Below are 13,500 nucleotides of genomic sequence, written 5' to 3'. Positions count from 1 at the left end.
TGGAGCGGGCCCACCGGATCGCAGTGCACAGGTCCGGGTCAGATCAGCTCCTCGCCTGGTCTGTATGCGACTCCAGCACTACAAAGGCAAGCAGTTTATAATAGAAACATCCAGAAAAGTGGGACGAGATCACAGGGTCTGGTATATAAAGGTTTAAAAATAATGTTTTTTCAAGACTTTTCTGGTGTTGTAATTAAGAAGCGGAAGACTTTTGATGATGTCAAAAAAAAAATAAAGAGTCTTAAGTATTCAATTTTCTCTGAGATACCTGCGTTTTAACTATGGGGGATCTGTCCATAACTTTGATTCGGCGGAAAAAGCAAAAGAATTTGTGAACTTGCTGAAATAATAGACTTGGACCAAGGGGAAAAGAGAAAGAGGAAGAGATGTTTGCAGACAATGGCAAAACATCTTTTTTATCTTCTTTCTTTGTTCTTTTCCCTTTCATAGTCTCTGGCCTTATAGGCTTGGTATTGCTCTGGTGTAAAATCTGGTTTATTTTATATTATATCTGTTTAGCAGTTATCTGTTATTTTACTGATCTGTTTTTCTGGGTGAGCGGTGGTTACTTCTTTGGTGTAAAGAGATTGTAGGGTTGAGGTGTGTAGGGGGAGGGGAGGGCATCCATTGTTAATTTGCATGAGTATAAATCACAGGTTTTTTCCCCATTGCCTGGGTTTAGGGAGTGGCCCTAACTAGAAGGTGCCAGGACGGCTGTAAGATTGGGAGCGAATGCCCCTATGGGCGAGGGGAGGGTCTCTGGAGATCTGTGGTTTTGTGTTCATTTGTTTAAGTAAGGAATATTGGTTAGTTTTTTTTAGTTTTAGTAGTTTTAAAAGTGTTTGTAGGATTAGTTTTCAAATTTGATAAAGTCTGTGTTTTTTCCCAATAGCCGCACATTGAATGTGTTTCAGCCTCTCGGAGGACTGCGGGCTGTAGTGTGCAGTCGTGGCTAGCAATCTGTTCAGGTGATGCACCTGGAATATAAAGAGGAGCAACTTCCCCCATTAAAAGTAAAAAGGTGCTCCCAAATTTTAAGAAGGAAAGGGTTGACATCGCTCTTTTGCAAGAGACACATTTAACTGATAGGAAGCATCTAAATTTTCAACAGGGGGGATACAGCAAGGTATTCTTCTCCTCCTTTAACTCCAAAAGTGGAGGAGTGGCCATACTGGTATGAAGAAACCTCCCATTTCAGGTGACAGATCAAATCAAGGATGAGTATGGATGGGTCATCATTCTCAAGGCTGTGGTGCACAGAGAAGAGTATGGCATCCTAAACGTTTACTGTCCTCCGGCGCATCCTCTCAAATTTTTAGTTGATGCAGTCTCCAAATTAATGGCTTTTAGGGTGCACTGTATGATTATAGGAGGAGACTTTAATTGTCTCATGGACATTGGAGTAGACAGGATGCCAAGGGGACTGCCGGATACACCTCCGCAACCTAGACTGCTAGTGGACCTGTGCAAGGAGTTGGGGCTAGTGGATATATGGAGGTGTCTACCCTAATGGGAGGGATTTTACTTTTTACTCCAACCCACACAAGTGCCACACAAAAATTGATATGTTCTTTGTTCTGTTTGGACTTGGTGTTGGCCTGCACGATTGGGAACATCAATTTTTCAGACCCTGCGGCAGTGTACTTAGCTGTTAAGACCAAGGGTGGTGAGGCAGACACTCGGCACTGGCGCATGGATCCATTTCTGTTGAAGGATGGCAAGGGAGTATATTACAAGGGAGTTTAGGGCTTTTTGTGACATCAATTGGCTTTGGGAGACCACCAAGGCAGACTGAAGGGGTCTGATTATTTCATACTCAACAACAAGAAGGAGGCAGAGAGGAGAGCAGCAGTGGATGATTAGATTAGATTAGATTATTTACAGTGTGGAAACAGGCCCTTCAGCCCAACAAGTCCACACCGACCTGCCGAAGCGCAACCCACCCATACCCCTACATTTGCCCCTTACCTAACACTACGGGCAATTTAGCGTGGCCAGTTCACCTGACCCGCACATCTTTGGACTGTGGGAGGAAACCGGAGCACCCGGAGGAAACCCACGCAGACACGGGGAGAATGTGCAAACTCCACACAGTCTGTCGCCTGAGTCGGGAATTGAACCCGGGTCTCAGGCGCTGTGAGGCAGCAGTGCTCACCACTGTGCCACCGTGTCGCCCACTAATGCTTGAGGCTCAACTGAAAGCAGCCAAGTCGACATATTATACCACACCATCCATGGTTAAGTTACAACAGGTCACGTCTCTCTGGGCTGCTCTGGACTCAGTGCTCACACAAGTGGTGAAGAGAGGAGTCTCCTTTGCAAAGCAATATGGGGATAAGCCAGGAAGAAAAGTGCTCTGCAGTCTATTGTATCTATTAGGGAGAAAACTGGTAACATCACTCACGAGCTGAAAATGATTAATGCCAGGTTTCAGGAATTTTATACAGAGTTATACCGGTCAGAGGGCTGTGGGTTTAGAGCAGCAAGGATGGAACCCTTTTTCGAAAACCTGGACCTCCCTGGTATAAATGCGGATCAGGCTTCCTTTTTAAATGCACCTCTGATGATACAAGAAATGCAAGAGGCGTAAGGCAGCTCCAAGGTGGCAAGGCACCTGGTCCGTACGGGTTCCCGAGTGAGTCTTACAAGGGGTTTATTCACATGTTAGTTGAACCACTTCTGGAGATGTACAATCATTTATAAAGCCAGGACTGTTTTCTGCCCTCTGTTAGGGAACCCAATATCATTTTTATTTTAAAGAAAGGGAAAGACCCTGAGGATAGATCATACAGACCTATCTTGTTGTTGAATGTAGACTTCAAAACTTTATCTGCGGTGGCTCTGCGGTTGGAGACGGTGCTGCCCATCATTGTAAAAGAGGACCAGACGGGTTTTATCAAGGGCTGCAGCTCTTCCAATAATATCAGGAGGGTACTGAACGTAGTGCAAGTATGTCACCAGAGATTGATTTCGGGCTTGGTGGTCTCCCTGGATGCAGAGAAGGCTTTTGATTGGGTGGGCTGGTCATATCTCTTTGATGTTCTAGATCACTTTGGTCGGGGGTGGAGGGGCCTTCGCCAGGTGGGTGGCAGTGTTCTTTAGACACCCTAAAGCAGCAGTTATCATGAATGGTGTCAAAGCGAGCAATTTCAGTGTGGGGAAAGGCAGCCGACAGGTGTCCTCTTCCACTGCTGCTATTTACCTCGTAATTGAGCCATTGGCGGACCTCTCAGATTTGAAGAGATACCAAATAGGCACCCTGTTGTCGTATATGGATGACTGGGCCCGTAAGAGCTATAGGTCGGTATGGCTTGCTCAGAGTCAAGATTATAGTGGTGCTGGAAAAATCACAGCACGTCGGGCAGCATCCAAGGAGCAAAAAAATCGACATTTCAGGCAGAAGCCCTTCATCAGGAAAGGTCGATTTTCCTGCTCCTCGGATGCTGCCTGACCTGCTGTGCTTTTCCAGTACCACTCTAATCTTGACTCTGATCTCCAGCATCAGCAGTCCTCACTTTTGCCTAACCGATATGTCTTGATATTGAGGCATCACAGGTGAGATGTTCCCTCATCAACTTAGTATTTATGGGCAAGATGAGATTTGTGGCTGATCACTGAGAGCCCAATTATTTTAAATACGGTGAAAACATGGAGGACAATGTGGCAGGGGAAGGGCGATTTACTTAAGACTTTGCCATTCACCCCATTAGTGGGAGCCTCAGGATTTAGACCGTGGTCAATGGTCTCTGGCCTTGGAGCATCTCCTGTTTGGGAGATTTATTAGAGGAAGAGATGTCTTTCAACCAAGTAAGTCAGAAATATGGGATTTCTAATAGGGACCATTTCCAGTTCTTCCAGATTAGGGATTATATACAGAAGAAGACCACGCTCTTGGCTAACCCCTACAAGTCGGATCAAGAGAGAAGAGTGCTCCAATATGGGAACACTCTCGGTTAGTACCAGACACCATCTGCAGAGGGGGAGTGCCTTGGGGAATATGGAGAGACTCCATGGGATCTGGAATCGGGAGTTAGGAGAAGAAATCTCATCAGAAACATGAAAGGATATATGTGGGAAATGTAAAAAAAAAGGTCCAATCTGCAATAAAGCGCAAGCTATGCAATTGACGATCCTTCACGGGGCCCATATGACACCAGAGAGGTTAGCGAAGTTTAAGAAAGGACCTTCTCTGGAATGTCCCGGATGTAAAGTCAGCATTTGCACCCTCACACATTGCTTTTGGGGTGCCATAGTCAATGGGCTGGAGAGGATCCTGGGGATTGAAGTAAAGACGGATCCGGTATCCTTCCTTTTGGGATTACCGAATCTGTCCTCTCTGGGTGAGCATGGGAAAGAGGTTATTTAACATTCTTGCACACTGTGCAAGGAAGAACATTTTAATGAATTGGCCATCAGAAAAACCTCCAGATCTTGCGTAGACTTGTGATGGATCACATTCCCAAGATTATTTGATGAGTAGGTTGCACCATGGAACAGAGCGATTTCATGACACATGGCAGCCATTTCTAAATTCCATAAACAAGAAGCTATCAGCGGAAATGATTAGGGCCTTTATGTAGCTATGAGGGTTGTGCATGTCCCAGTGGAGGGGGATGGGTGCCTAGTAAATACGGTACAATCACTGTTGCTCCCGTGGACAGGCGCTTCAGTGGAGGTGCTGAGTGGAGTAGAGTAATGTAGTGTAATTTAATTTTATTGGATTGCAATTTAATTTAATACTATTTTATTTAATTTGAAGTTATTTTAACTTGGGTTAAGTTGATTAAGAAAGAGACAATTGTATCTCAAAGATTAATAAATTATTTATTATTAACATTACTGTAATATAATAATGCGCTATTATTTCTACTTTTCTGTATTTTTGTACTTTTATAGCTTTTTTTTGTTTGTAAAAAAGTAAACATTTTTCAATAAATATATATTTTTTAAAAAAGCAAATACGTGGGAATACCACCTTCAAGTTCCTCTCCAAGCCACACCCATCCTAATTTGGAGATATATTGCTGTTCCTTCACTGCCACTGGGTCAAAATCCTGGTGTTCCATCCCTCATGGCATTGTGGGCTAATCCATAGCACGTGGACTGCAGTGGTTCAAGAAGGCAACTCACCACCACACTCTTGAGGGTAACTGGGGAAGAGCAAGAAAGCTGGCCAGCCAGTGATGCCACCATCCCACGAATAAATAAAAAAAAACTTATATTTTACCCTGGTGATGACAAATTTTATTTCCTATCCTTTCACAGTTTGATTTTCAAAGATTTTTGGAAGTTTTACAAGTCTCCAACAATGAAGACTGGCTCAAAATTCCTGCTTAGTGCCTCGTCAGTCTCCTTGTTTTCCTTTACCAATTCCCCAGATCACTCTTGAGAATCAACAACAGCTTTACTCAAGCAACACTGTTTTCCATGTAAATATTCAGTCATAGAATCATCGAGGTGTACAGCTTGGAAACAGACCCTTCGGTCCAACTCGTCCATGTCGACCAGATATCCTAACCTAATCTAGTCTCATTTGCCAAGCACCTGGCACATATTCCTCTAAACCTTTCCTATTCATATACCCATCCAGATGCCTTCTAAATCTTGTAATTGTACTAGCCTCCACCACTTCCTCTGGCAGCACATTCCATACATGCACCACCCTCTGTGTGAAAAAAAGTTGCTCCTTGGGTCGTTTTCATATCTTGCCCTTCTCACCCTAAACCTATGCCCTCTAGTTCTGGACTCACCCACCCCAGGAAAAGACCTTATCTGTTTACCCTATCCATGCCTCTCATTTTATAAACTTCTATGAGGTCACCCCTCAGCCTCCAACGCTCCAGGGAAAACAGCCCCAGCCTACTCAGCCTCTCCCTATCACTCAAATCCTCCAACCCTGGAAACATCCTTGTAAATCTTTTCTGAACCCTCTCAAGTTTCACAACATTCTTCCGATAGGAAGGAGACCAGAATTAAATGCAATATTTCCAAAGTGGTCTAACTGACACCCTGTACAACCGCAACATGCCCTCCCAACTCCTATACCCAAATGTCTGATTAAGAAAAGAAAGCATACCAAATGCCGCCTCCATTATCCTATCTGCATGCAACTCTTCTGTCAAGGAACTATGAATCTGCACTCCAAGGTCTCTGTTCAGCAACACTCCCCAGGGTCTTACCATTAAGTGTATAAGCCTTGCTCTGATTTGCTTTTCCCAAATGCAACACCTTGCATTTATCTAAATTAAGCTCCATCTGCCACTCGTCATCCCATTGGCCCATCTGGTCAAGATCCTGTTGTCCTCTGATGTGAAATTTTTTGCTGTGCACCACATCTCCAATTTTGGTGTGATCTGCAAACTTACTAACTATACCTCGTACGTTCACATCCAAATCATTTATATAAATGACAAAAAGCAGTCCTGTCTGCTTTTCAGTTACTAGCTAGCTTTATCTCATATTCTACTTCCTCTTGTTCTTTGTTTAGTTATTCTTTGCTAGTCCTTAGAATCTGACCAATTTTCTGATTTACCACTAATCTTTGCATTGTTGTACAGTGTTTCCTTGTATTAGACATTATCCTTAACTTCCTTATTCAACTACTAATGATTATTTAATCTAGTTCTCCAGTCAAATTTAGTTGACTCAGTCTTCACATCCTTCTAGTTACTTGTATTTATGTTGAAAAGACTAGTCTTTGACTTCTATTTCACCTCCTTCAAATCACGCATGACATTATATTATTGCCATTTCCTAGGGGCTGAATTATTGTGGGATTATTTGATTATCATGTCATATTGTTCATCGCAGGCCAAGAATAATCTGCTCTCGAGTTTACTCTAGAACATACAGCTCTAAGAAATTATTCTCAGTACACTCTTTCAACTCATTTGCCAACTTGATTTTCCCAATCTGCATCTAGATTAAAGATATACATAATTATTGTCTATTTCTTCCCTGCCCATATATGTCTTCCCTGGTACCCTATCCTATAGTGTAATTACTGTTAGTGCCTAGCAGGTGAATTTATTTCTTATTTCTACACAAGCCATATTAACTCTTGTTCTTTTGAGCTGAGGACAGTTCTCACTATTTTACTGAGCTACTAATAATCTTTCATTCAAGAACTATCTCACCACCTTTTCCTAGTTTCCTGTCTGTTCAACATGTTAAATACCAAATTATATTTAGTTCCCAGCCTTCATTACCCTACCACCATGTCTTTGTGATGATTATCAGATCACAGATATTTATTTATATCTAGGCGAAAGTGAGGACTGCAGATGGTGGAGATCAGAATCTAGATTAGAGTGGTGCTGGAAAAGCACAGCAGGTCAGGCAGCATTCGAGGAGCAGGAAAATCGATGTTTCGGATAAAAGTCCTTCATCAGCCCTTCATTATTTATATCTGTTTACCTATTCATCAATCTTGTTGCAAATGCTATGTGCATTCAGGTCCTGAGCCTGATCTGCTGTAGATTCCTCAGTTTTAATTTTTGTCCTGACCTGTCACGCTCTGCATGTCGTCACCCAAATTGTTATACTGTACTGTTGCCACATTGTCTCCATTTGATTGACCACATCTGTGTACACATGATCCCCACCAACACCATTTAGTTTAAAGTCATCTCCACTATCTTAATTCTGGATCAGTGGTGCTGGAAGAGCACAGCAGTTCAGGCAGCATCCAACGAGCAGCGAAATCGACGTTTCGCTGCTCGTTGGATGCTGCCTGAACTGCTGTGCTCTTCCAGCACCACTGATCCAGACTCTGGTTTCCAGCATCTGCAGTCATTGTTTTTACCTCCACTATCTTAATTATCTATCTCACCGGAACACTAGTTGTAATGTGGCTAAGGTGAAGTCTGATCTAATGATATAGCTCCCACTTACCCAGTATTGATGCTAATGCCCCATGAATGAGACCCATTTCTTCCACATCAGTCTGAGAGACATTCATCTTTCTCAATCTTTTTACATTGTGCCAATTTTCTCATGGTTCAGATAACAATCTAGAGATTATTACCTTTTAAGGTATTTATTTTTAATTTAGCCCCGTCTGCTCATAATATCTAAGCAGAACCTCTTTCTACCCACGTCACTGATATTCTCATAGGTCACAGCAACTGGATCTTTCCAACTTCGAAAGGAGGGCCCTCACCAGCTCTGATACTCCATGAATAATGACTCCAGGTAGACAATGCATCCTTCTGGCCACACGTCCTTGACTGCAGAGAATTAAGTCTAACCCCCAAACTGTAATGTTTCCTACTATATTTCTATTGATTCTCCATTTAAATGGCTGCTTACACCATAGTGACATAGTCAATTGCCTCATCCATTTTGCTGGAGAATGTTGGAAAATTGAAATGTCTGAGATGCTTTCTTGGTCCCCTCCTTTCCTCACATGCAGGTACACCCTTTTCTCTTGACCAGAGGCACAATCAGGAGATGTTACTCTCATGGGTGGGACTGCCTTCTGGAACAGTGTTCAAGGACCTTTTCCTTTCCCTGATGCATCAGAATGTTTGCAACTTAACCTCCAAATCATCAACCCTTAGCTGAAGCCCCTGAGCTGCAGATGCTTATTGTTGTCTTGGGTTATGATGATATCCATCAGCTCCCACACTTGTCCTGCAGTCTTTTGTATGTGTTACTTAATTTATTGTCCTTTACTTGCAATGTGCATTAACTATAAGTTATGTTCATATACCTTATCAGTAGCTTCTTGCAATTACTAATGAATTACCTGAGTTTTGGAAGAAACAAGAAAAATATTCACCACTCGATCGCCTGTTTTTCTGTCCTACCACACTATCCTTTTTCTCAGAACTTAGTTAATCCGCAGAATAACAGTGGTAACCCAAAACTCACCTGCATGCTGTTTGCAATGTCTTGCTGCTCTCAACTCTTGCATTGTTTCCAGTGTTCACATTCCAAGTGAGGTTAATTGTATTTGGCATCAGAAATTGTAGTTATTTTACATACATCATGATTTGAAAGGAAAGTTCCAAATCAGATGTACAAATCTGCAACACAGAACTGAAACAGTGACAAGATTAATTACATTTTTAATTCCAGTTTAATTTATTGAACCTGTGATGAGTTTTTTTTTAAACTTTTCCCTTTTTAAGAGAGAAAATGGAAAACCAGCTGGAGAAAGAGGCCCGGATTCGGCAGCTTATGGCTCACAATTCGCATGATTCAGCCATTGACACTGATTCCCTTGAATGGGAGACTGAAGTAGTTGAGTTTGCAAAGGACAGGGTATGTATGAACCTCAGGCATTCACCACTGTGACGTTTTTGTTTCTTTGCTCTCAAAAAAAAATCAGTCCAACAATGGAATTGTAGCACTTTATGCAAAGTGAAACTGTACATCCTTTAGCAACAGAGTGGAAGTCCTTGCTGAATGTTTTGGTTATGTTCTTGAAACTTGCAATTTAAAGTAAAGGATTAATTTCTACAGCAATCAATGTTCAAGCTAGTTAGATTCGTGTGCTCATTTTTTGCTCTCATACATTTTTCCTGATTTGGAACATTCCTAATGAAGAGCTTCTGTTCAAAACATCAACTCCCCTGCTCCTCGGATGATGCCTGACCGGTTGTGCTTTTCCAGCACCACACTGTTCAACTCTGATCCGTTAGTTTGGGGGCGAGTGTGGGATGAATGGGTCTGGGTGGGTTAACTCTTTGGAGCGTCGTTGTGAACTTGTTGGGCCGATGGGCCTGTTTCCATACTGTAAGAAATCTAATCTAACCTAATTTTCACTTTCTACTAGTTAGATGCTTGCAGATTTTACTCAGCAAAAAACAACTTTAAAACATTATGTTGAAATGGTGTTCATTTCTAAATGCCAACATTCTTAAATAAAATAACATTTACATTAAAATACATTTTAGAATGTAGAAAACATACAATATAATTGTAATGACTATAAATAAATCTTAAATTCACCGGATTAAATTTTAATTGACTGTCCCCATCTGGTGGCAGAAACTGGTCAATACAGGTTGAACTGCTTGTACTGCCCAATATCTGCCACCAGGTGAAGCCCAGGACTGCAATTCAAATTTGGAACCCATGAAGCAACAGAGGAAGCTGATATGAAAGATTTAAAGGACATGACATTAAAATTTAAGAACTTTAAAGAAAAGATTTTGAAGGATGGGAATGGGGTTTAGGCAGAGAATGAGGAACAGGGATAGGAGCAAGTTGAAGGCCAGGGCCAACTGAATGTGGGAAGTCATACAAGAGCTTTGTAAGAAGCAAATGGTACTCATAACAGTCAACAAGTATGTTGTCCCAATTTTATTGATAATGTTAAAGTAAGGCAACTTGAAGCGAATCTTTAAGTTAATGGGGATGCAATAGCCTAGTGGTATTAATGCAAGGCAATTATTTCAAAAACTCAGCTAATGTTCTGGGGGCCTGGGTCAAACCACTTTGCAGTAGATGGTGGAATTTGAATTCAATAATGATTTGGAATGAGGAATCTACTGATGACAATGAAACCATTGGTTGTCTGAAAAGATCATATGGTTCTCTAATGCCCTTCAGGGAAGGAAATTTGCCATCCTTACCCAGTCCGGTCTATGTAACTCCAGAACCCTCTACAATATGGTTGACTCTCAACTACCTTCTAAAATGGCCTAGCAGGCTGCTCAGTGTAAAGGTATTTGGGGATCGGCAGTGAATGCTGGCCAGCCAAAAACATGCTCCATGAGTGAATTTTTTTTTTAAAAATCAACTTTAAATGGAGTTCCCTGTATCTGAGGGAGGTGCTTTTACTTTCTGTACTTTTTCTCACTGCATCATCTTCAAATGTCACTTCTGGGTTTATTAATTTATGCTAAATTATAATTAATTGCATTTTGTGGACCTTCAAAGAGCTTAGAATCTGAGTTTGGTTTGGGAGACATAATATCACTCTAAATGTGAACGTTGTTTGAAGAAATGAAAGTTTAATTTGTAATAACCATTCTACATGATAAAGGAGAATAATAGATTATTGTGTTTTGAATTGCTTTATATGTAATTACAGAGTATATGTAAGTAGGACGAGTAGGTTATACCAAATGCATTGCCCTCATCTGCACACCTGGTCACTTCTTTGAAAAATTCAATCAAGTTGGTCAGGCACAATTAACTAAATAATGATGACTGTTTTTGATTAATTCCTGCTTCTCCAAATGCAGATTAATTTTGTCCCTTGAAATTGCTTCCAGTATTTAATCCACCACTAAGGACCTTGCTCCTTTCTTGAATAACTGGCAACCCATTGGCTGTCCTCCAGTCCTCTGTCAACACTCCTGTGACCAGAGAGCAGTTGAAAATTATTTGTCAGTACCCCTGTTATTTTGTCCTTTGCTTCACCCATCAACCTGGGGTATGTTGCATCTGGCCTTGGGGATTTATCTACTTTTAAGCCTGCCAGACCACTCAGAACTTCCTTTCTGTCTATGCTAATTTTGTTAACTACTTTGTTTTTTGTACCCATATTGTCCCTCTCATGAGTGAACACTGACCCAAAGTATTCAATTAGAACCTTATCTGTGTGCTCCTGCTCCACGTACAAACTGTTACTGTCATCTTTAATGGATCATTTTCTTTCCCTAAGCATTCTACCCTTGATGTACTTGTATTTTCTTTTAATTTACCTGTCATTTTTCATCAACCAAAAGAGAAAATGCTGGAAAATCTCAGCAGGTCTGGCAGCATCTGTAAGGAGAGAAAAGAGCTGACGTTTCGAGTCTAACTGACCCTTTGTCCAAGCTTTTATTTGCTTTTATTGGTCATTCTTTCGTGTCCCCTTTTTGCCCTCATTTCCTTTTTAATGACTTTGTGTGTGGGGAATCATGTCTCACAGACTCGATTGAGTTTTTTTGAAGAAGTAACAAAGAGGATTGATGACGGCAGAGCAGTAGATGTAATCTATATGGATTTCAATAAGGCGTTCGACAAGGTTCCCCATGGGAGACTGGTTAGCAAGGTTAGATCTCACGGAATACAGGGAGAACCAGCCATTCGGGTATAGAACTGGCTCAAAGGTAGAAGACAGAGGGTGGTGGTGGAGGGTTGTTTTTCAGACTGGAGGCCTGTAACCAGTGGAGTACTACAAGGATTGGTGTTGGGTCCACTACTTTTCGTCATTTATATAAATGATTTGGAGAGTAAGAGGTACAGTTAGTAAGTTTGCAGATGACACCAAAATTGGAGGTGTTGCGGACAGTGAAGAAGGTTACCTCAAATTACAATGGGCTCTTAATCAGATGGGCCAATGGGCTGAGAAGTGGCAGATGGAGTTTAATTCAGATAAATACGAAGTGATGCATTTTGGGAAAGCAAATCTTAGCAGGACTTTATGGTTCTTAATGGTAAGGTCCTAGGGAGTGTTGCTGAACAAAGAGACCTTGCAGTGCAGATTCATATAGCTCCTTGAAAGTGGAGTTGCAGGTAGATAGGGTAATGGAGAAGGCGTTTGGTATGCTTTCCTTTATCAGTCAGAGTATTGAGTACAGGAGTTGGGAGGTCATGTTACGACTGTACAGGACATTGATTAGGCTACTGTTGGAAAATTCCATGCAATTCTGGTCTCGTTCCTATTGGAAGGATGTTGTGAAGCTTGAAAGGGTTCAGAAAAGATTTACAAGGATGTTGCCAGGGTTCAAGGATTTGAGCTATAAGGAGAGGCTGAACAGGCTGGGGCTGTTCTCCCTGGAGCGTTGGAGGCTGAGGGGTGAGTTTATAGATGTTTATTAAATCATAAAGGACATGGATAGGATATTTTGACAAAGTCTTTTCCTTGGGGTGGGGGAGTCCAGAACGAGAGGGCATAGGTTTAGACTAAGAGGGGAAAGATATAAAAGAGACCTAAGGGGCAACTTTTTCTCGCTGTGGGTGGTACGTGTATGGAATGTGCTGCCAGAGGAAATGGTGGAGGCTAGCACAATTGCAACATTTGAATGGGTATATGAAAAGAAAGGGTTTGGATGGATTTGGACTGGGTGCTGGCAAGTGGGAACTAGATTGGGTTGGGATATCTAGTTGGCATGGTTGGGTTGGACCGAAGGGTCTGTTTCCATGCTGTGAATTTCTATGACTCTAAGTTACCCCTTGCATATTCTGTATTCCTCTAGGCCTTCTACTGTATTGACCATAAACGTGTCTTGTTCTCCTTATCCAGTCTTGTATGTCCTTGATATCCAGGGTTCATGGATTTGTTTGTCCAATCCTATACCTGCATTGGAACATGTTGGCCTGTAAGCTACCTGTTTCCTTTGTGAACGTGTCACATTGCTCCATCACAAATTTACCTAGAAAGTATCTTCTCCCAATCCACTCTGGCCAAACTATACCTGATTTTATTAAAATTGGCTTTGCCCCGGTTTAGAACCTTGATTTCAGGCCCAACCTTATTCTTTTCCATAACAATCTTGAATCTGACAGAGCCTGGGAACCCTCCAACCACAAGGGATGAACTCAGATTTCTCCAGTTTC

General features: G+C 41.8%; 1 protein-coding gene across 10 annotated transcripts in view; it reads left to right on the top strand.

The window, feature by feature from the left end:
• Positions 1 to 13,500, top strand: part of dlg5a (discs, large homolog 5a (Drosophila)) — a 226,662-nt gene that overhangs the window by 148,076 nt on the left and 65,086 nt on the right. For all 10 annotated transcript variants that reach the window (XM_060853989.1, XM_060853990.1, XM_060853991.1 and 7 more), the window contains one exon: positions 9,135 to 9,267. In XM_060853989.1, the coding sequence (XP_060709972.1) occupies positions 9,135 to 9,267 (133 nt within the window). The remainder of the gene's footprint in view (positions 1 to 9,134; positions 9,268 to 13,500) is intronic.

The sequence above is a fragment of the Hemiscyllium ocellatum genome, chromosome 43, assembly GCF_020745735.1.
Source record: "Hemiscyllium ocellatum isolate sHemOce1 chromosome 43, sHemOce1.pat.X.cur, whole genome shotgun sequence".
Taxonomy (NCBI): domain Eukaryota; kingdom Metazoa; phylum Chordata; class Chondrichthyes; order Orectolobiformes; family Hemiscylliidae; genus Hemiscyllium; species Hemiscyllium ocellatum.
Note: the sequence above shows the minus strand (reverse complement) of the source record. Positions and strands in the feature narration are given on the sequence as shown.